The sequence below is a fragment of the Ammodytes marinus genome, assembly GCF_949987685.1.
Source record: "Ammodytes marinus genome assembly, chromosome: 9".
NCBI classification, from domain to species: Eukaryota; Metazoa; Chordata; class Actinopteri; order Uranoscopiformes; family Ammodytidae; genus Ammodytes; species Ammodytes marinus.
In genome coordinates, this window is record NC_137213.1 from 14,777,883 (window position 1) to 14,800,803 (window position 22,921).

Below are 22,921 nucleotides of genomic sequence, written 5' to 3' on the forward strand. Positions count from 1 at the left end.
CTCACCACGAAGGAATCGAGGAGCCGAGAGCTGGCACCTGATTGGGCAACGAATCATCGAAGCCGCAGCTGATTGGCCCGCTGGTGACATCTGTCGTGAGTTGGACCAATCGCTCGTTGATGCGTTGATCATTCAGAACATAGACATCTGTCCGTCTTTCAGCTGTGTGGCGCATAACATCTGTAAACTGGTAAATTTTTATTTAACGCAGAATTTCACGACCATTTAGAATTATTTTTAATAAATCACTAAAATATCACTATGTATAAAAACAATTATCAAAAAATAGAGGAATATAAAGACAAATCTCTGATTCCAGCTTTCAAATCTTAACATTTTGCTGCTTGACTTGGTTTTTAATAGTATTCTAAACAGTTTTGGGCTGTGTGTGATAGCCACTTTTCAGCTAATTAGTTTTAATTATGGGCATTTCATAAACTTAAATTATGAATTGACAGAAACATGAGTTGACAGTGAAAGTTATTTGGTAATGCATAGGATTTACAGATGAAATGTTAATTCCTTAAATTACTGCGGGGAAAATATTATTATCCCAATAGGGCCTAGCTAAGCCAGCGAGTCGAATTTGTTGTGAAAGAAAGCCTCCAACTGTTTCTAATCATCCAAATGTATTTGGAGAAATGGGCAAAACTGTTCCTCACAGAGGGAAATGAAGTGCACAAAGTTTGCAACTCTGATTAATATAAACCCCATGTCCTGCCGCTCACACAACTGCATGTCTCATGTTTTAACACTAGGGCGCAGTCATGCACTTGACAAAAGATATCTGCAAGCGGCTTGGTACAAAAATCCTCTCTATTATTGCTGCTTTGCTAAATATGCTGATAGAGAAGACAGAACACAGATCCGATAAAGAAAGAACATATTATGGGAAGACTTCATTTTGACTGTGGCGTTGAATGCTGTAGGCCTACCTCATAAAACCTGTCTTTAAATGTAGAAAAGGACCAGCTTATATTGATGTCTTTTTGAAGGACTACTAAATATATACTAATGTCAGTAAGTTCATATGCTGATGATATTGCTTGAGCCTGGGAGCTCCCAATAGTCCCATGGCTGTAAAATACATTGGATTGCTGCTTTTGTGTTACCTCAGGTGGTGGAACTACGTGATGAATTATAGACAATAGGTTGAGGGCAGCCAACGGTGCATTTATGACAGATAATAAATGTGCACTGCCAAACCAAGCCAATTGAAGTGTGCCGTTCTGGAATGGAAAAAGAAAGAGAAAGGAGAGTTCATAGGCAAAAATTGTGATATTCTGTCAACACTTTATTATGCATCCACCATGCAAAAATCACTGCTATGAACTTGCTTGAAAAATCAAACTAGGTATATTTCACACATTTACGATTTTAGATTGGCTTGCCACCGTCCCCAGAGTGACGGAATAACGTGTCCCGCTCGCTCAGAAAACACACCGAGAGGCTTTGTATGTCGCTGTGCAAGTCACGCAAGGATTTTGTGAGCGGGAGCATTGACGTTAACAAATGAAACGATGGCAAATGATCTGTGGTCGAGCCTTAATTCATAAACCATTGATAGTAAACACAATTTGATCATTGCCCTTACCACTGTAAACCTTTTTGAATTTCAGAATCTGGAACCAATCCAAATCATATTTAATTCACATTTCTATGTAGACAGTGTATATTTGCAGGCCAAATCTCGCTGCAGACAAAGTCCCACCATCAGATTGAATGAGTTTAGCCTCATTTGCCCAGTGAAGACAACCACCCTTGCTGCTCAACAGGCGTGTCTCTTTGTTAGCTAACTGCTGCAGCTTGAATGAGCTCCTTTTTAAAGGAGGTCATCCAATCAGCTAAGGTAGTGTGCATTCTTATTATTACTTATGTATCAAACGAAAACAAATTTTTCTGATTGGCTCGCTTCAAAAACAAGTCATAAAGCAATACAAAAGCCACTCGACAGCAACAGTAAGAAACCTATAGAATAGTGGTCAAATCTGTCACATACACATTTACAAAATATTGCAGATTCTATCCCCTATAACTTCAACCCCGGTTTAATGTCAGGTTTATATATTTTAAATCAAATGACAAACAAACATGTAAATCTGGTTCAGTGTTTTCAGAAACACAAGCATTTGAAAGATTCAGCTTTTCCACCCTGTACTAACAGCGCAGTTGCACATTTGTTTGACGACAACTAATATAAAAAGGCTCAAAATTAAGAAGTAATTCCCCCGAAGTCATGTGGTTTTTATGGCACCTGTGGTATAATAGACAGCTCACTAATGAATCTCTTTACATCAGCTCACAGTAGTACTTTTAAATATGTAGTTGGTTAAAAAATATATCTTTACATAAATGTATTCTATGGTTGGAGTCAGCAATTTGTTCCAACTTTGATTCTTCGTATCTTCAGTGCTCTGTACCGTCGGCCCAGTGTTGTCTCTTCCAGTGTCGTCTACTATTGTTGCTTTTCGTATTGCTCGCCTGTTAAGAAGACAGAACTGGTAAGTGACTGACAGCTCAATTTAGCGGTAATAATACAAACACTCAAAGTCTGGGATACTTACCAGTCACCTGGACTGACAAAGTCACTGCTGCAGCTTCACCTGTACAAACACAGCAGGTTAGATAAAATATTGCGAGTTAGTTATTTTGATTACTCAAACAAAGTAACTATGCCACCTTTTCACCTATACCACTTTGATCTTGGGAAGCTAGAACTCACCATGCACGCTTTGTCTGGTTCCTGCCTGTGCTTCATGAGCTCATCCATCTTGAGCTCGTCCTCCAGCTGCTGCTCCAGATCGTTCTCGAAACTCTCGGCCTCTGCAGCGTTGGCACTGCTGTGACATATGACAGTTTAAAACCAGACACCAAATCAAAGGTGTTTCTGGAAACTGGAGGTGTTGTGACCAATGACGAGAATAATAGGAATTGTGTGTATACCGTATATAAATATTTTTTTCCTTCACAATTAAAAGCTGTATTCAGCAATACAAGAGAATGCTTGTTGTTAAAATCAGTGAAAATCTCCTCACTATCTATTACCTGTCCGTACTGGCTGAACGTTGAAAAAAAGTCCAGTTTTAATACACAGCCCAGGCTCTGTAAACAGGAATGTTGCTAGCTACAGTGGGCCTCTTTTTGTTTACATACCGATTTTTTACAAATCTTGCAGAGCCTATGCTCTGTATTAACACCACAGTACGTACAAGTAGCAGATCATGAGGAGATATTCACTGTGTGATTTTGACAACAAACATTTTCCAGCATCCCTGACTCCACCTTTTTTCAAGATTGAAAAACAAGAGCAAGAGCTAGTCCTAACTTTTTATTCAAAGCAGTGTTTTTAAATGTTTTCTTATTTAGGCCATGAAGTCTTTGACACGCACGTCTGTATGAAACAAAGTATCGTGACGGGGAAAGCTGGCACCAGAGCAAATCAACTGTCAGGAGGAAGCAGCAAGCTGTGTCAAAGCAGTTTCTCAGGTTAAGCAGTGACAATGGATGAGCGGGTAAAGAGTAGAAGGAGACACTAATTGGGAAGAGTTTTTAGCGTGGATGGAGGGATGATTTAGCCAAGAAAAAAAAGAAGTACCTTGGATTATATGTGAAGAGGTGATCTGAAGAGGTTGCAGCCAATAGGTCACCACGTCCAAAGTCTGAATCCACAGTGCTCTCAGTCTCGCTTCCACCCTCTGTGGGGCCCACAATTTATTTTTGTAAAAATTCAGAAGGCAAAATACAAGCCTTTGTTTCTTCATAATTTTTTTTATTTTTTGTTTTACCTGAATTGAGTTCCTTAACCAATGATGACATTGTGTTGGTGATGGAGTCAGCAGCAATGAGTAAGTCATTTCTCAAATTTCTCCGTGGACCTTTTGAAACACGACAAGAAAATGTCCTCACAACCAGCAAAATATCATTTGGACACTCTATCCTCGAGTAAATGCATTGCTTGTTTCAGTGTAAGTTACCCTGAGCGAAGGCCTCCTGAACATCCCCTCCCACCCCCATGAGAGAGTCCTGAGGTGTGTGCGTCGGGGTCGTGCCGGCAGACTCCGAGTAGGTCGGTGTAGGGATGGGCCGGCTAATGGTGTGGCTGGGGGACGAGCGGGGAGACCCAGTAGTACCCTGAGTCTGCAACATGTACACACCGTGTTCACAAGTGGCAATGTTAACAGAGAAACTCATGCTGTAGTGTCAGGACTGTTACATGAATATAATACTGTACAGTCTGGATCAAAAGAGGATTTCTTATCAAAGCAAACCTTCCAACAGCAATGAACAACAAAAATGTTTTCACTTTCAGCACTCAAACAAATAGCTATAATTCAAGCCAATATGTTTTAAGACAACAGATGATACTAATTTGTCCTTATAGTACAACACAATAGCTTTATAAGTAACAAACATTACAGGCTTGCTAGAAATGTACGGTATGTGAGTGCTTGAGTCATTAAGTAGCATTTTCTAAATATACTCTAACATGCTGTTAAACCAGTTTTTTCTAGATCTAAAAGCTATTCTAATTATTCCCACAAACCAAACCACAAGTTGGCCCTATCTAGTGAACACCATGCATCTCCAAAGCATTAGATCAACTGAAGAATTACAGCACGTTCACCTCTTCAGTCTTTAAAAAAAATATTTTTGATACAAAGTTTTCACCCAAAAACAGCAAAGTATTTAATTCTAACATGCATCCAAGTTGCAGTCTGTCTATTTTTTTTCTTCACACTTACAGCTCTCATCCGTTCCTCCTCCAGCTGAAAGACAAATATTTTATGGCTCACCGAACAACCACCACATTACGCTGAGTATTTCTGAAAAGAATCCAATCGGTGCTTCCTCTGGGAAGTGACAAGCATGTGGCTTCCTCATGCAAGTTTAATGGCTTAACATTGATCCTTTTAGGCTAATTAGATTGATATCCTCCCCACTTAAGCCAGTGTAGTAAGCAGTTTAGGTCGGCTTCCGAGACAACTCCCGTCTTGTCGACTGCATTAGATATCTTCGCACTGAAAGTTATCCTCCTTAGAAGGAGAGGGGTTAGACAAATTGTCTTGTATGTGATGGAGCGAAGAACTAAGACAAGGCAATGGAGCCTGCTGCCACTGACAAATCAACATACAGGTCTTTAAACAGGTCTCACATTAGAAACTGACTGAATAATACATTTTTCTGATACTGTTAAAGGTTTGTTTATATCCAAAAAACATATCGTGAAACAGGCATATATATTAAATAGAAACACGCAAAAAGCACATGTTAATCTATGGCTGAAATGATATGTCACTATATCTCATGCAAACTTACATATTGGCCCCAGCAGAGCTTCATTATTGAAAATGTATGCCCTCTAATGGGCATGTTGGGTAACCACGCGCACGGTTCCTCATCTGCAAAGTGCACTGTTTGCGTTACATTAGCTGGAGTGATCGCCCACAGCTGGGAGAAATTGTAATAGGGGAAATCATCATCTGGCCATATTGCTTACCACCTGCCTCAAAATAAGAGAGAAAAGATAGAGCGCAGTACCCATGTCCATGTAGTCTTATGAAAACACCTGCAACCAACAGAAGTGATCTTGAAGAAAACTTGAAACAAAAATGACGCCAATTGAATTGTTCCCCAGAGTAAAACATAACGTGTGTTTGTTCAGTGATCACGAAGGCATTTTAACCTGTATCTTGAGTACTTTGAAGTCAAAAGATATAAAAAAGGCTCGTCTGCACTACCTTAAGAAGCGTCATTAGCTGCTCCAGCTGCACCATGAGTTCCCTGCGACTCTCCTGCAGCGCAGACATTCGTTGTTCAAGCTCATCTTTGCGTTGCCTAATGGAAGAAACAAGGGAAAAAGGGGGCAGAAAAAAACGATCTGTATCTAATCCTTAATTTATAAAGCACATTTAAAAACAAGGGTTGCTGCACAGTCAAGTAGCCAAACATAGTCAGAATAACAGAACACACATTATATATAACTTTTTTTTTTTAAATAGAGAAATACATACAAATTATTAAAAACACAGGTATCTGTAGACTCATACCATGTTAATTTGTCTGGGGAAAAAGGCAAGCAATAATTACATTAAAAGATATCATGGTGCAGGATAATAGCAGGCAGAGTTACCTGAGAAGTCGTAGCTCAGCCAGCAGAGTGGGGTTCTGCTGCTGACCCTTATCAAGTGGTGGCTGGAGGGAGGCCTCCTCATGCTGAACGCGCAGCCGCTGGATTTCCTGCAGGATTTCTCTACGACAGGCACAAACATACACCATTACAAAACCAGTCTATATTTGTCCGTATGTCCCTGGGTAAACACAAAATAGCTGCATATTTTCAACACTGGAACGACCTCCCAGGTGATCGTAGTATAAGCACTGTCTAAATCTAGCAAATCTGTTTTAAATCTAAACCTCCAACCTGCAATATCTGATGTTTCCACCTGGAGGCGCTGGAAACAAACTGTGAACGGCAACATTATATCAGCTTGGATGTTTACACGTCCTGTCTACGGACATAAATTGTGTGTCCACCTGATTAAAGTGAATCCAATATTCAATCTCTCTCAGAGGTTTTTTGATTTCTAAAAACTTCCTGAGGGGAATATGTGACACTTTAGCTGTTAAAAACTCCAGCTAGTCACTTTTTTGTTTCTGCTGTTGGGTGCTGGGCAGGTATGTGTACAGTGGGTTCTTATAGGGCAGCAATACAGACCTTTTACCAGATAGATATTTGGAGAAGCTCAGGTATTAAAATGATTCACTATTATTTATTGGACTAATTTAAATGTTTATTTAGGATCAATTCAATAATTTTGTAAAGTGTGTGAATGATATTTGCGATACAAATACATTACTTGACTTGCACATACATTTTATAAAGTTAGTTACCTCATTACAAGTGCTAACATTTAGTAATAAATAATATGTAATACCTTGGCTGATAACTGTATAACATCCCAAACCTGTTTTTGCTTTCGAGCTCGGCGATGAGCTGCCTCTGCAGTTTATTGGTGTCCAGCGAGCAGGGAAGGTCTGTGGGGACCCTCTGCTGGTGAGCCTGTCGGTGAAACCAAGTGAGAGAGACATCACGTGAGGCCGCTTTACCTCTGTATGATGTCATCCACTACACACCTTATCTCATATCACAGAGAAAACTAGTACAGTCACGAGGCCATCCTTCAAGCCCTGATCAGAACATAAACAGGCACACAAGTCGGGTTAGAGATTGATCACCAGCTGTAAATCCCTTCATCATCCGAGCATTGACAAGGACCGCAACCCCCAATGGCAGAGAGCAGCGGCGTCTGTTAAACCTTCTTCTCATCAAGAACACATTTTTTTTTCCGCCAGTGGACACAGATGAAAGATGCCACGATACTGTGTGCAATAAATGTCTTCTGTACAATATATCTTACCGCAGCATCAGCAGCCAGTCTAGCAGCATAGCGGGCGATGAGACTGTGCTCATCATCTTGATGGTTACTGCTCTCCAGCAAACTGATCAAGAGGAAAAATAGAGACGGGGAGTCACCACGTGAAACAGTTGCTATACGCAGCCACACAGACGCAAAGCAAAAGAAATCCAAGAAAGTTTGTTCAAGAGTCAGATTAGTACTTTTGCAGGAAAAGCTTCCAAAGTCTGACCGCTCCGGCCCCTGCGTAACCATGTAAGCTACTTATGTCAAACCACCAAAAGCAGGAATTAAGTTTGGTTATTACATGAAAGTGGAGGTGAAACAATAATTTCTATAGAAAAACCAGAGGGGTTACATACAGTCTGATGATTACTCATAATATTTGCAAAAAATAAAGGTTGTTATATATTTCCAAGCACACATATGGTAAAAGCAATCAAATGCATTCAAACAGGAATATTTCGGGGTCCGACAGAGCTGCTAATGTAGTACCGGCATGTGGTAGATGAAATTGCAACAAGCATTAAAACACACAAACAACAAGGATATTAGTGCACACACAAACGGAAAAATACAGGTGTCCCTTTTTATTAATTTTTTTTAAGTTGCTTGTAGGTAAGGAAATAAGAAGTAATGCTTCAAAGAAAACATAATATAATTCGTAAAGCCTATGTATAATATAAGCTATACAAATACATTTCCTTAGCTTGCACATGCAGTTTATAGAGTTAGTTATTTCCTTAATAATGCCATATTCCAAGTGATAAAATAAAGCTTAAACTTAAGTTTTGTTTTGCTTTTGAAAAATGTTGGAGAGATTTACTGGACCACACAAGCCTCATTTTAAAGATTATCTTATTTATAAAAGGAGGGCAGTCAAATCTGTGGAAAACAGAAGCTAAAGGTGTTAAAAGTATTTAGCACCAATCAACCAACTAATCTGTTAATCTTAAAGCATGTTTAGTTATACAATTAAGTTGAAATAAATTAACATTTTATGATTGTAGTGTTTGCTCTTGGAATCAAATCAAATCTACTGTTCACTTGATAGAAATAAACTGATACCATTTTGGATGAAAATCAGTCATTAACAGCCATTGCTTACTCAGGTTGAATGTAGTTAAACTGACAGCATGCAGAGGTAGGATTGTAACACACATACGCACACATAGGGGGAAGCCAAGCCATTGAGATGTGCAAGTTTATCAGGGCACATACTTTCCACCGGTGTTTATGCAAATACAGCACAACACACCAACTGACCATGATTTGGGGTTGTTTTGGAGTAGTTTCACATAGAGGCCTATCAGAGCATGTTCATCAGCAAGTCTATCGGCAACATCAAGGTTGTAGTTTAACCTGGAACAGTGCAGGGTTTCACAAAACATAAAAAGAAAACAAGAGGTTAGACAGGTGACAATAGAAAGGACGAGACGACAGGGAAAAGGAAGCAGAGAGGGAGAGAGAGAGAGAGAAGGGGAGAAACGCAACAAAAGAGGAGTGGAGGAGAGGGGCTGAAAAGCAGCCATTCATGGGTGACTAGAGAGGAACAAAGCCATATTATGTTTGGGCGAGACACACCACTGATGAAGGCTAGGAGTATGATTAAGGACATGCCAAGAAAAAAAAACTCTACAAGCTACATGCACTGTTTACATTCTGTGAGCATCAATCACTCAGTGCTCTACGGTCTCTTCAGTATTCAAAGTCATTATTTTTTTTCTCAAACAATCTACCCCTTCAGGAGGATATGTGAAGCATGCAGTCTTTTTGATGTAGCTCCTATATATTTATGAAGGTTTTTCCACCTGCATCACAAACTCCTATAGCAACCATTCCTGCCGAAGGTATGGAGGGTCCAAGCAGAATTAATAACATGTTTAGCAGAGGTTATATGATCTAAACACACAGACACATCTACTGACCATAACTAGCTTGTTAATACAGTTTGGGAGGTTAGTTGAATGTTCACAATAACCATTCATTTAATAAAAAAATGGGCTCGGGAGTCGTGTTTCTTTCCTCCTGATGAATGAAAGTCCAGTAAGTTACTCCATTTTGCCTCTCAACCCCAATAATACCAAATTGCCAGAGTGAACCTTTAACTCTTTATTCCAGTTCCTTAAAGTCAAGACTTGCGTTTAGGGACATAATCAGGTATTGTCATTGTTGTGCATAAGCTATCCAGTCATCCTCGATAGGCCACATCACCTGAAAGCTCTGTATAATAAAATACCGTCTCAGCTGCAGTGTCAGGTGCTCTGATATGCAATGCCACTCACTCATCACATCTGTATGTTTTTTCTATAAGCCTGAGTTATGAAAGAGAGTTGTGTTCCCTAAAGAAACACTTTCTTCATCAAGTGCGGGTGCAGAAGAGCTCGAGGCCTTTTACCATAAACCCAACCAGTATCAACAATGCTTTGTCTTCCAAAATAAAACATACATGGAAACGTAAAAAACAAGGTAATCCCAGGTAAACCTATTCACATACATCATAAACAATGAGCCTGGGAATTTATACTATTTAAATGCTATATACGAAAACTAGTTCCCTAATAGTTTCATCAGGACGATAAGCACTCTACTTTATGCCCCATGATTTTCATCTATATTAGTTCACAAGTGCGTTTGACCTAAAAAGGCATTCTCATGTTTTGCACACCTGTGGCACTTACCCTATCCCTTTAAACAGATGTGGAGCAGCCCCAGTCAAAGGCTTTCTTTGCTCAACATCATTACTCTTGCTGGAAGGCAAGATATTTACATTCGGCACAAGAAAAAACACAAAAGGAGGAAAAAAAAGAAAGGGCAGTGATACACAAATGTTCCCACACACACACACACACACACACACACACACACACACACACACACACACACACACACACACACACACACACACACACACACACACACACACACACACACACAATTAAAGGGAAGAAAAGAAAGACAGTGTGGGTCACATAGTCTATGGGGAATGAGGCCTTTAGGGAACACAAGAAACTGAAAAGATCTGCAGTAAAAACCAGGACATCCATTGTTGCGGCTGTTGCACTCACTTTTTGGTGGAGTAAGGGTTCCCTGACGTAGGCATGGAGTGGGAGAGTGCGTAGTCATTGGTGAAGTTCATTGGTCTTGGTGGCCTGGACAGGACACAAATGTTGTTGTTGTTTTTTTAATTCAAAACTGACAAGGCTGTTTTTAAGAGTTAAAGAGACAGCAAACACCCCTGTCTTTTTGTTTTCTCTTTCATCCAACTGTATAATATCTGAATTTCCATTTTGGCAGATGATCAGCTTTGCATAGATATATCAAGATGTGGCAACAAAGTGGGATATGATTATTTATGAAGGGTTCTGGTACACAATGAAAACATTCAACGATTGGTGGTATGAAGATTCCATGAATTAACAAACACGGCTAAAGGGTTTAGAAAGAAAGTAACTATAGCGACTGTCAGTACGCTAGGGTGGATGGGATTTCACAATACAAAGGATACCGTTAAATGGGTTGAATAATCAAAGCAAACTCACCACGTATCTCTGAGGAAAGCACAGAACAAGAAAAGGAACGGAAATAATTCATCACAATCAGCTTAGCAGTGCAAACACTCAATTAAATGTAGAAATTTAAGTTTAAAAATACACAAACTAACAAGATATTTCAATAAATTATATATTAGGTATTCAGAATTTCATATCACAGCTATCCTGGTCAGAATAATTGCGCTTCACGATATTATCCTGATCTTAGGAATGACCGGAAAGATGCAACAACTGAGGGAAGATTTTGAAATTTCACCTTCAATTTTAGGGTATTTGTATTCCCCTATACGCACTTGTGTTGCCTTTAGTTTCATTATTCATAAACAAACAAAACAGAACATGAGTCTAGTCAAGGAAGAGGTAGCAGCAGTGTTGACGAACACAATCATCCCCAAGGCTACAATTAAGCCTCATTGATCAGCTGACCCAAGACATTGACTGGAATCACTTAGAAGCCAGAACCAACAAGATAATAATCAGTTAAGGGATTAAATCAATGATTTCAAATCAAAAAGTTCTCTGGATGCAGGAGGACAACAGAACTGGATTCCTCTGGCAGTATGACAAAGGAAATAGATAAAGCGAGAGGATGAACTTACACAATGTGAGCTAGGTTGAGAGGTTTCTCAGGCATTTCGGGAAACATGGGGTGAAGAGGCTCTCTGCTGGCTGCACAGCTCAGTGACTTGCTGAGGGCATGGGATAACTTCTTGGCGGGGGATTTCTAGAAGATAAAACACAGAGTAAAAGGGGCCAAGCCTGAGGACACAAGGGCAATCATTCCTTTTCGAAAAACACATGGCGTCATTGCAGCAGTGCTGCCACCTGCATCGAACGCTCAGCATCCTTAGGCAGAACGTAAATAGCCACAATGACTGGTCCAGTGCAGACACACCTCCCCCCCAGCCCGCCCCTCCCCTCTCCTCTCCTTACCCATGACGTATACTCCTTCATTTGGTGCTGGTTGCTATGGGAACCGCTGGCATGCCCCCTCCAGAAGCAGTCCTGACAGAGCTGGTAATTATGACATTGCTGGCAGCGGTAGCGGAAGCCCATCATACTCTCAGTATGGCAGTAGGAGCACTCGACCGGGTGAAAGACTGCAGGGAGGACAGGAGGAGACACACACACACACACACACACACACACACACACACACACACACACACACACACACACACACACACACACACACACACACACACACACACACACACACAAACAGATGTGTTTAAATCCAGATGTTTTGCACATGCAAAGAGTAGAGATAGAAAGATATATACATTTCTATTCATGATATATACAACCGTGCTATTGAAGCTGTTGTTGGCAGCATTTGTTTGAGTAGACACAGAGCTGTAGTACGACGCCAGCATGCTGAACATGTGTGAGTGTGTGACAGTGTTTATTCTGCTTGCACGGAGGTGACTTGTGATGATGAGTGCATGGCATATACAATATACGCATACACACACACACTCACTTGCAGGGTGTAAGGTCCCTTTGGGTCATTTTCACTGTGTGTGTGTGTGTGTGTGTGTGTGTGTGTGTGTGTGTGTGTGTGTGTGTGTGTGTGTGTGTGTGTGTGTGTGTGTGTGTGTGTGTGTGTGTCTGCTTGACTGTTTATGTGTGTTGTGACTAAAGATTATGATGCAAAAGCTGAACTTTCCCTCCCGCTCCCGGCCCTGCTGGCTTTCCCGTGTATAAATATTCTGTGTGGTGTCCTACCGTTCTCCACGTTGGCGAGCCGGTGCATGAGCGGCAACCACACCAGACACTGAGGGGGTGGGTCTGACATCAACGTATCAAGGAATGTATTGAGGGAGACCTTTTTCTGTTGGGTGCAGAGGAGAGAGAGAGATTCAACAGGGGGAAATCCAGCATAGAGCCAATACTAAAACAATCACATGGAGTCGTATTACACTCTGCGGTTAATTAGCCCCTCACCTGCTGTGAAAAGCATTGTCTTGCGGCTTGTTCGCTGTAACCAAAAGAAGGTCCCTCAAAAACCGCCATGGGTAATTTGAGAACCTCCCTCAGAAATTGGTCAAACTGCGAGGGCACCATTACTCCAGAGGAATCTGATATCTGTGAAAAAATATCTGGGAACAATTGTGGGGAGACGTTTTACAAATGAATCAGACTAATCGTCGGTTGCCACCACAGTCGGCTAATTACAGCACCACACAATACACTTATCCCACTTATTTGTGAAAACAAATCAAAGTAAAGCAGTTATTCAAATCAATTGTTATAATACACCCGCAGCATAAGCCTCCCTCCTCCCCCCTATTCACAAGACACTGCTCCCACAGATTTTGTAGATTATGTAATACACTCTATCCTTCAGAAAATGAATAATGTCTTCTCTCAGCCATAAAGAGCTAGGCCAGTACTGCTTCTTCTTTTAAGAGCAATAGGCTAAGCAGACAGTGGTATAGATAATACCGACACTAATAAGCAATTTGTTTTATAAATTGCAAAGCAGTACATTACTTGGACTAGAATCTATATGAACTTTACAGAGACAATTACCTGATTTATTGCAGGTAAAATGGTTTATTCAAATTCCATTTTTCACAATTAAAAAGGAAAATAAGGATTTTGTTGTGCTGCTTACATCTTAATTTATCCAGAATTTTCCCGCCACAGATGGTTGCCGCAGCCATCTTAACAACAAAGACGGATGTCTTGCCATGGCCTTCCCTGAAAGGAGCAAATAAATGTTACATTATGGTCATATATTCTTTTCAATAAAGCTGTCAAGGCCTATGAACTCAACTGTTTTTCTAAAACGGCACAACCTTCAGAGACAAACAGTGATCGTTGCCTTAAAAAAATTTGGTCTTGGCCTTTGGGATCTCTAAAATAAAATATGTAAACTTACACAGGAGCATGTGGTGACATTATCAAGGTAAATAGTCTTTGTTTTTTCACTGCGCTTTGGCAGACAATTCAGAGACACATTTTAAAAATAAATCAGCGCATGTGAAAACCACAAACGTTAAAGTACACAACCGGCCGACCGTCATGTGACCCTTTAACTCACGGGTCATAGGCTGCCAGCAGGAAGTTGAGCAGCAGGCTGATGGACTGTTCCACGTTGATCTGGTGGGTGGTGGGCATGCGCTTGTTCAGCTGGTAGAAAATGGTGGACAGTACCACCTCTAGACGAGCCACGGAGAACTCCTCTGTGAGGTCCATGGTGTTGATGCCGTTCTCCCGGAAAGCCTCGATCACATTCCAAATGTCGACCAAATGCACTGGGAAACCAAACAGGAAAAACTGTAAACAAACATCTGGATGGGGAGGATTGTGAGCGTAGTCATGTTGTCAAACGTAAATCATACTCACGGTTGCATTTCTTCTGCACAAATCTGAGCTTGCAGGCTGTTCTGTATGTCGATAATCGAATGGAATCTAAATCTTGAGCCCCTGAGGAAGAATGACATCAAAAATATCAACACTATTTCATAGATAGTATGCGACCCTGAAGGGAGACTGTTTGACACTATGAAATAGTCATATGAATAAATACAGACCAAATATAGATTGTAATATTTAATTAAATAACCAAATTAATCTTTAAAAATATTGAATACTTTGCTGTGCTGCATAAATAGTGAGATAGCATGACGCCATATTGGTGTATGTTAGTGTTTAACATCAATCTGGTTGACACTGGTGGGGACACTTGATCTTCATGATATTTGCTTTACATGAACGTTGCAGACAAGAATTTGCCATTTTTACGGTCAGTGAATAAAACGGTCTGGGATAGATCACGCCGAGCTGTGGCCCTGAGCACTTACTCATCTCGACTAACAGTTGCCTTCTATCTGCCATGTTGTCACCGCTCCCCTCGTAGTCTTCAATCATTCTGATCAAGGAGAGAGAGACAGAGAGAGAGAGAGAGAGATTTTAGAGCCATGTGTGCACCATATTTAATCAGAAACAGTTCAAAACATTGTTCAGTTACCGTATCGCTATCAGCCTTATTCTGCATATAATAACTACTAAAGTGAACTTTAGCTTCAAAAAGCTTTTTTTTTTCCAACTGTACTGTAGCCTAATTCTAGTTGCTCATTTGAGATGATGTGAGATGTAATTCGGAGTTATTTTGATTAATTTAATTTAATATAATACATTTTAAAATATGTAAACTCTAGTATTGGACATTAGATAATATTCAGCATTGACAGCTTTCCAGGGGCCCCAGACCTTCAAAGGGCCCAAAGGCATTAGATTCACTAGGTGGTCACTAGGTCTACGGCTATAAAAGGCGGCAGCTTTACCCGTCGATATCCATAGTACATCTAGAAACAATGATTTTAGACACTGATTTTAGCAGATTTCTAGCTGCAAATCGTCAATTTCGTTGGCTGATACGACAACTAGCTGGCTCATCTGACAACGAGAAAACTGGGTCTTGAATATGCACACAGTATCTTATGTCCCAGGGAAAAACTTAGCATACTCATCCATTGTTGACCCATGTAGAAGACATGGAAATTGAAAGAACAGCATTGTTTAGCTTTAGCATTATGTGTGTAACGGATAAATGTATCATTATTTAATCAAATGCTAGCTGCGATTGCTAGAGTGTGAACCTCCCTAAATCAAGTTTGCATGGTGACATGGTAACGACTGCAGCTTAAGTTAGAGCATATTTTCAACAACAAAAGGGACACCACATGTCCTTCAGTGCCTAATTATAAGCCATATGATTGGACAATTGATGTTAGGTGAAGGAGTCCAGCAATCATACAGATTATGATAATTTAATAAACATCACGTGTTTGGTAATAGTATTTGCCTGTGTTTGGGGTCCACAGCTCATTTCACCATAGCAGGTTAATCTGGCACTGCATGGTATTAACACAATGACCTCACTTTTTAAATGTTTTTTTTTGAGTAGGCTACGTTTGCAAATTGAATGTAGCACACACTACAGTGCTTATCAGAAATGTTAAGGGGATGGGTGGAGGAGGGTGGTGAAGGGAGGGGGGGAGCAAAAGAACTTAAGCAAGACAAGGACAAGACTTTCAAAGAGGGCAGAGCAGCAGAGAGAAAGCTCACACCATGCCTCGCTGCACACTGTCCGAGGCAATCTAATACACTTGGTCATGTGGTTTGTTGCCATGGCAGTAAAGATCCCAACTACTCCGTTCGTAAAAACATAGTGCTACTCACTCACTCACTCCCTCCCTCCCTCCCTCCCTCCCCACACACACACACACACACACACACACACACACACACACACACACACACACACACACACACACACACACACACACACACACACACACACACACACACACACACACACACACACACACACACACACACACACACACACACACACACACACACACACACACACACACACACACACACACAAGACACCTCCCACTGCGGGCGAGAAAAGTTAGTTGTTAAAAGTTTATTCCACTAGTAAATATATTTTATGATATAACGCTCGGTGTGGGATGATAGCTCAGAGCACAGTGGCACTACTTGGGCCCCCGAAAACCACTTCTTACAGCGAGGCAGTCACTCAGGCATGCTATTGCAAATTACTTTGACAGTAATTGGTAGACCCAAACATTATATTACGCTGCCGAGACCAATGGTGTGTAAATTAGAATTCAACCAGTGTTAAAAAAACAAATAACAGCATAAGCAGTCAATTATGGAGAGCTCTAGGAATCTTTGAAATCCGGTCTAAGAGGGAAAAGATTAAGCTAATAAATTAACCTAGAATTACAGAATCAAGTGTGGTATTTCAAAAATGTAACCTCGCGGCAGAGAAGTATGAGCTACAACAGAAATCATAGCTAATTATTAATGGTATTATCACGACAAGATGAAATAGAACATCTACAGTAGGGGAGAGTGGTCTAAGTTGTGACGGTGGGGAAGTTGTGCCACCCCTTGTTTCTAGAAAACTGTGGAAGAAATTGGAAATGTGACCACATATTTAAGAAGAGCCATCCATTTGACTCATCCTGTAAAGAAGGGAGACACAAGGAACAAGATATAAACACATTTAAGCTAAAACAAAAACGGTGTTTTGCCTTTCAAAGTAAAATTTCCATGATCAATGTTTTTTGATTATTGTGTCTGAACAATTATAGACAAGTTTGAAAACATTTGACACATGTTTTAGTGCTTTAGTATGCTATACTTTGAGTCTATACAGTTAGCACAATGTCAGCCCTAAACTGCTGTCATCATCCCGCTTGGGCCCCTTGGCCTTGTGTGTGTTTTCCCTTTCACCTTTGTCTTTGTGCTGAGCTAATTGCAGGGGTGGAGCCAGGTGTGCTGGAGTCAATTACCAACATTCACAGCTGCCTTCAATCATCATCAACTGCTCTACATATACCCGGGCCTACCTTCCAGACACTGCCAGATTGTAGCTTCTGTTTTCACACAGTTAGTTCTCTCTCTTGCTCACCTGTTTACAGCTCCGCTTTTTTGCACTTTTTCCTGGCTAACCCCTGTTTCCTCTGCCACAGTTCTCCCGGCCTGACTCCAGCCACCAGCTCCAGCCCTCGCTCACCAGCACTACTTCCCGGACCCCTCCTGCCTGCCTGCTCTAGCCTGCTCCTACTCAGCCCCCTGGACTTGCTCCGTTGCTCTCTCCCTGGACCCCCATGCCAGCCAGTTTCCCTCCCCGGATCACGGTCCTAACACCCTGCTGGTTTCTCCTCAAATAAATCTTCTTTTACTTATACTGTCTCCGCGCCTGTGTCCTCCAGACCCAACCGTTACAACTGCTGCATCATGCTTATTATCCAAAATTCTGGGGTTGGGGTGATTTGTGCCAAAAGGCCTAGGTGAGTTATAAGTAAGTAAGTAAGTAAAATATATTTATAAAAGCACATTTATGACAGTTTGCAATATACAAATTGCTGTACATAGTGCATTCAGGACGTAAACAATGAAGGTAAAATAACAATAACAAAAATAAAAGACATAAAGCCCATACATCCACATATAAACAAAGATAGTAGTGCAGAGGTAAGCTAGTTAATGGGGAGGAAAAGCCAGGCTGTACATATGGGTATTGAGCCTTGATGTAAAGGCAGAAATGGAGCGGGAATTACATTTGTCAGGTGGCAGTTGGTTCCACAAGCACGGAGCAACAGTGCAAAGTTCATTTCTGAGAGTTGTTACAGTGTCTCTATCTCTATCTGTATACTCTGGTCACCAAAAAAGAAAGTGATCGTCTACAGTAGCTCAGAAGAGACTGACATCTCCATTCCACTTAACGACACCACTGACAAGAGTTCAGATTGCCAGAAAGATGATGATGGTGACTTTGTCACTGTGAGCTTTGCAGGCAAAACCACCTAGATCTGCTAGGCCTTGTTTAAGAAAATTGACCTTCAATCTTTGTAAAATATTTACTTTAAATAAACCTTAAATAAGTAATTGTCTTATGGATTTGTCTTGCATTACAGTTCATGAGATATATATCAATGGCACAATGGCCCCATGGTATTCTCTCTTGTGGCACAATTTACACCACACCGGCAAGTTGTGCCACAAGACAACTTTATTTCCAAAAGCTATATTTCTTAAACAGTTTATTCCAGATCCAAAGTTTGTATTGCCAGGGATGCACAACATCCTGAAATATATGTACATATTTGAATTGGAGACTTTACTGTCAAGGCCTCATTTTAAAATCACTTTGAGTAAAAAGTGGCACAACTTAGGCCACTCTCCCCTACATCAGAATTAAAATGATATTACAAACTGATGATGCAAACCACAACCCTGTCGTAACACAAATAATAAATGAGTGTTACATCAGTAATCAAAGCAAGGGTGAATGTACCTACTACATAAACAGCAGTTTTAGATTTGTGTGCAATACACAGCAATGTCAGGCCACTTTCAGCACAGTCGTCCAGTGTCATCTTAAAAGTATTGGATATGCATGAGCCCATTCTTCATCATCACAGTGATTGAATGTAAGTGTACAAATACACATTAGTTTATAGATTCACATCGGTATCCTTTCCCCCCATCACAGACAAACACATCCCAAGTGCCAGCTATGTGACCTTCAGCAGTCTGCTCGGAAAAATAACTGAGATTGATACAATCTTGCAAGAGCAGATATTAAAACCAACACAGCCAGTGCCAGTCATACCTCGGCATGGGGAACGAGACGATCAACATACCGTTCATAGAGCACCATGGTCGTGTTCCTTTCCTTTCCTTTCCTTTCCCTTTCCTTTGCAATGAGCCGAGTTATTACAGAGCCAAGTCCTCCTTCCAGAAACAATAGCACGCAAGACAAAACACTTCTATTACATGAAAAAACATCACAACAAAAAGCAGCTCCAAATGGACGGAGGTGACTGGACACATCTGAAATTAGAAACGGTCAGCTGGGATACAGCCTGTGTGCTGTCTCTATCTTTAACTACAAATGAGAAGGCTCCACATTCTTGTAGAGGCTTTACTGGCTCTCCAGTTGCAGACCCCAAACCTCATTGCTGGCACACGCCCAGCAAACATTAGTCTTTCTCCGTGGCACCGTCACACTGGCAGCATTAGGAAAAATAACTGCCCTTAAAAGAGCAAATCATCATATACCCTTTAACACTGCATGCATGGAGAATGGTCTGGGCTGAGCACTGCCAAAAAGGGTCCCACGGTCAAGACTCACTCTATATCTTTCAATGTTGTACGGACTTCTGTCCGCCAAATATTCAACTGCACCCCAGGCCAGCAGCAACAACAACAAAAGAAAAAGCCTTATTAGTCTTTTATTTACATGACAAGTCTATTTCTGTAGCTCAGCAGAAACACAGTGGACGGTGCTGTTCATTTATGTCCTCCTCGAATGAACAGATTGTCACGCAACGTTTCCAAACACAAGCACTTACTTGAGTTACTAGAGCAATCTGCGTTTTGGCCGGCTGGGTCTATACAGCACATCGCAGCTGTTACCACTGATTGGCCAGAGTTATTTTTACATCACAAGACTATAAATTACATTGGCATCCCAATCCCCATCCCCTGTCTGGATTTGAAAAACAAAAGAAAAGAAAAAAAAACATGCAGTGCTGTTGAATGAATGAATGAGAGTTCAGCAAAAGCCCAGAGATGATTTGCCTAGTGTGAGTGCGCCCTAGACGCAAAACAAAACCTCTGTAACAGGGAGTTGTAGAGAAACACTATTTTTTTTCTCTTTCATGTCTGGTACCAGCCAGGGATGTCTGGTGGAGGGCCCTCTCTGCTCTCTGTCCCCCTGCTGATGATCACCATGGTTTCGGCTGCAAAAAGGCCAAAAACTATGGGAGCCTGCCTGGTGTTACATGAGAGTGCAGCTACAAATGCACGGTTGCTGGTGCTGAGATTTTTTGCTCAGAAGTTCACAACATCGTTTTAAAGTTTTTGCACAAACTCAAAACACTAAAATCCCAAAAAATGTATAAAACAGTGTGGTGAATGGAAATACAGCATGTCTGCCTGTGTAGTGAAAGCCAACACAGAATTACATTTGCATTTTAATCACGAGCTTGAATAGAGATGTACTTCTGGGCAAGCCCACACAGTCTCATGTTGCAACTCTGGACATTAAAGGAAAAACATGAAAATTCCACCACTGCATTAATTGCAAAAGATAGAGGGGCAACGTTGAAAGGCAACAGGCACCCTATAGTAGGCTACACACTCGGCTCAAGCATCACCTGTCACGCCATTGACACCTGTGTGTGCCAGAGACAAAGGTCTCATTGTTACAGAAATAAATGCCCGCATACAAAACTCTCTTTTCTTTCTTTCTTTCTTTTTGTCTACATCCCTCGTTTCTAACGCTGCAACTTGATCGGGGAAACTCATTTCACCCGGAGTGGCAAAGTAGGTTAAGGTCGCTCCTCCGCCGCTCGCCAGCCTCCAGCAGCTGCAGCAGTGCACTTGCACGAGACTTACCAGAATTTATTTCGAGGCATGTCATGCAACATCACTGTTTTTCCATCCAGGAATCCGACAGCCGAGTGACAGTCGCGTCCTGCGGTGGTGATCAGGTTGTCTTTGGTGTGGGGTTCCGCATCACTGCGCGACGCGGCCGTTGTTGTGTGCCGCTCTCCCGCAAAAAAAAGCTCGTGTGGTGGAAATTTTCGGGTAGCGTCCCGGCCGAGCTGAGCACAGCCAGTGCTTGCTTCTAGTATGTGGCCTCCGCGATGACGTAATGCGGAATCTCTTCACTTGCGTCAGTGTACTCCTGCTTAAAATGTTAAAGTGTAGTAAAAAGCCGGCAACAAAATAAAGATAGGCTAACTAAGCAGATCTAATTAATCTATGTTCATGGAGTTGGTAGTACAAAGATGCGTTCACGGGTTGCAGCATTTTTGCAGTTTTAGGAAGATGACGTCACAGAGACTAAATTGTCTTAGATAGGCCACAATCTTTGTGAATGCAAACAATATTCATCAAAATGACATTATGCCTACATTTACAACCATGCATTTCAAGTTTTATGAAAATAAACATACAGACAGAGAAACAGACAGATAGATAGAAAAATAGATTTATAGATAGGCTATAGGTCCATAGATAGATAGATAGATAGATAGATAGATAGATAGATAGATAGATCTAAAATCAAAAAAAAAGAAAAAAAACAGTATCTAGGCCCTAGATACATTGTTGTTTTGTTTTTATTTTTTTAGTTGTGACCCCAACAGATTACCCTAATAACTGTAGGCATATAGGCAAGTACTAATTATTGGATTGCAGATTTTGCTACCACAACTGTAAATAATAATAATAATAATAATAATAATAATAATAATAATAATAATAATAATAATAATAATAATAATAATAATAATAATAATAATAATAATAATAATAATAATAATAATAATAATAATAATGTCAGGCATAGCCTACTGAAAAGCTAGGCTGCCTGGGTTTTGAAGGATAATGCACTCGAGGTAGTCTGTATTGGAGCTTCTTGCCCAAACCTTGGGCATCATACATTTCTAGTAGGCTAGGCCTAGTGCAATTGCAACATGATTCTAAAAAAAAATGTAAAACTACATTTTCCCAGACAATTCAATTTCAGCCTATTATAATCAACATAATAGCCTAATATATCATACCTAGGCCTAGTTGACTATAAACACGGTAGCATATTGTATTTATAAAGGTATGCTCGCCTATGTGTTGTGTTTATTATTCTGTTCTACTCTATTGTGAACGTATTCCTTGACAAAATATCCTTTATTTACATAGAGCGTGTAGAAAATAGCCTCATACAGTGCTGCTAATCAAAAGCACGGACCTTCATTGCTGTTCCTGAACGTAACTCACCCTCTGCCAGCGCAGCCCCCATGTTGCTAAGCAACCTCCCCAGGCGAAGATTGACAGCAACTTTAGTTTTCACTCATATGGAGAAAAAAACTTTATTGGAAAATAACCTTTTTTCGTTTTACAGGAAAACTGCAGCGTCACCGTCATCACAAAGAGGGAGAACAACAACACAACTTCAAGATAGCTCGCAGACAGCCAAAAGGCAGCCAAAGGCTTGATAATACAAGTAAGTTGATAGCCAGCCACTTTTCGCTTTCACTTTCTTCCATGACAACCCACCTGCTCATTAATTAATCATTAGCCAAGTTAATTAACCGATAACTTCACGTTATAGGACAGAGGAGTATCAACCCCCTGCAAATGTAGCTATAACGTTTACATTTGGTCTGTATTAAGGATAGAAAATAAAACTATTGTTTCTAATGTGTAAAAACGAATATCTAGGTTGATTAATGTTTGCATTTTTTTCCCCCGCTGATTTTTTTTCTCTCTAGGTTAATGTTGAACGTGAACGCCTCCGTGTTTCCACAGGACTGAGGAGATTAGGCCTACACTTTTAATAGGCTAGTTGTAGTATTTTCTTTCTAATCCTGTGGGAAAGTTTCAGCA

The 22,921-nt window shown here is 40.7% G+C and overlaps 1 protein-coding gene across 2 annotated transcripts; it reads right to left on the reverse strand.

Annotated features, from left to right (window-relative positions):
- Positions 1–1,367: 1,367 nt before the first annotated feature.
- dtna (dystrobrevin, alpha) lies at positions 1,368–13,055 on the reverse strand. 2 transcript variants are annotated; one of them, XM_080033724.1, is made up of 18 exons: positions 12,917–13,055; positions 12,698–12,803; positions 11,903–12,069; positions 11,569–11,693; positions 10,484–10,567; positions 10,097–10,165; positions 8,682–8,777; positions 7,419–7,500; positions 6,966–7,060; positions 6,131–6,250; positions 5,739–5,835; positions 4,743–4,766; positions 3,975–4,137; positions 3,786–3,875; positions 3,596–3,695; positions 2,723–2,840; positions 2,565–2,603; positions 1,368–2,481 (listed from the first exon to the last, which is right to left on the reverse strand). In XM_080033724.1, exons 1-17 carry the CDS (start codon positions 13,034–13,036, stop codon positions 2,586–2,588), a joined length of 1,674 nt encoding a protein of 557 aa, XP_079889850.1. In that variant the 5' UTR covers positions 13,037–13,055; the 3' UTR covers positions 1,368–2,481; positions 2,565–2,585. The 2 variants fall into 2 exon arrangements, with proteins under 2 accessions (XP_079889850.1, XP_079889851.1); XM_080033725.1 differs by lacking the exon at positions 4,743–4,766.
- Positions 13,056–22,921: the final 9,866 nt, after the last annotated feature.

Excerpts from the sequence above, each read along its gene's own strand:
- dtna (XM_080033724.1), bottom strand. The coding sequence starts at position 13,036 with ATGGTGCCCTCGCAGTTTGACCAATTTCTGAGGGAGGTTCTCAAATTA. Across the intron at positions 11,694-11,902 it reads TGAAGGAGTATACGTCATGG|AAATCCCCCGCCAAGAAGTT; the intron begins GTAAGGAGAGGA and ends TTTATCTTCTAG. Across the intron at positions 3,876-3,974 it reads TCAGGAGGCCTTCGCTCAGG|GTCCACGGAGAAATTTGAGA; the intron begins GTAACTTACACT and ends GTGTTTCAAAAG.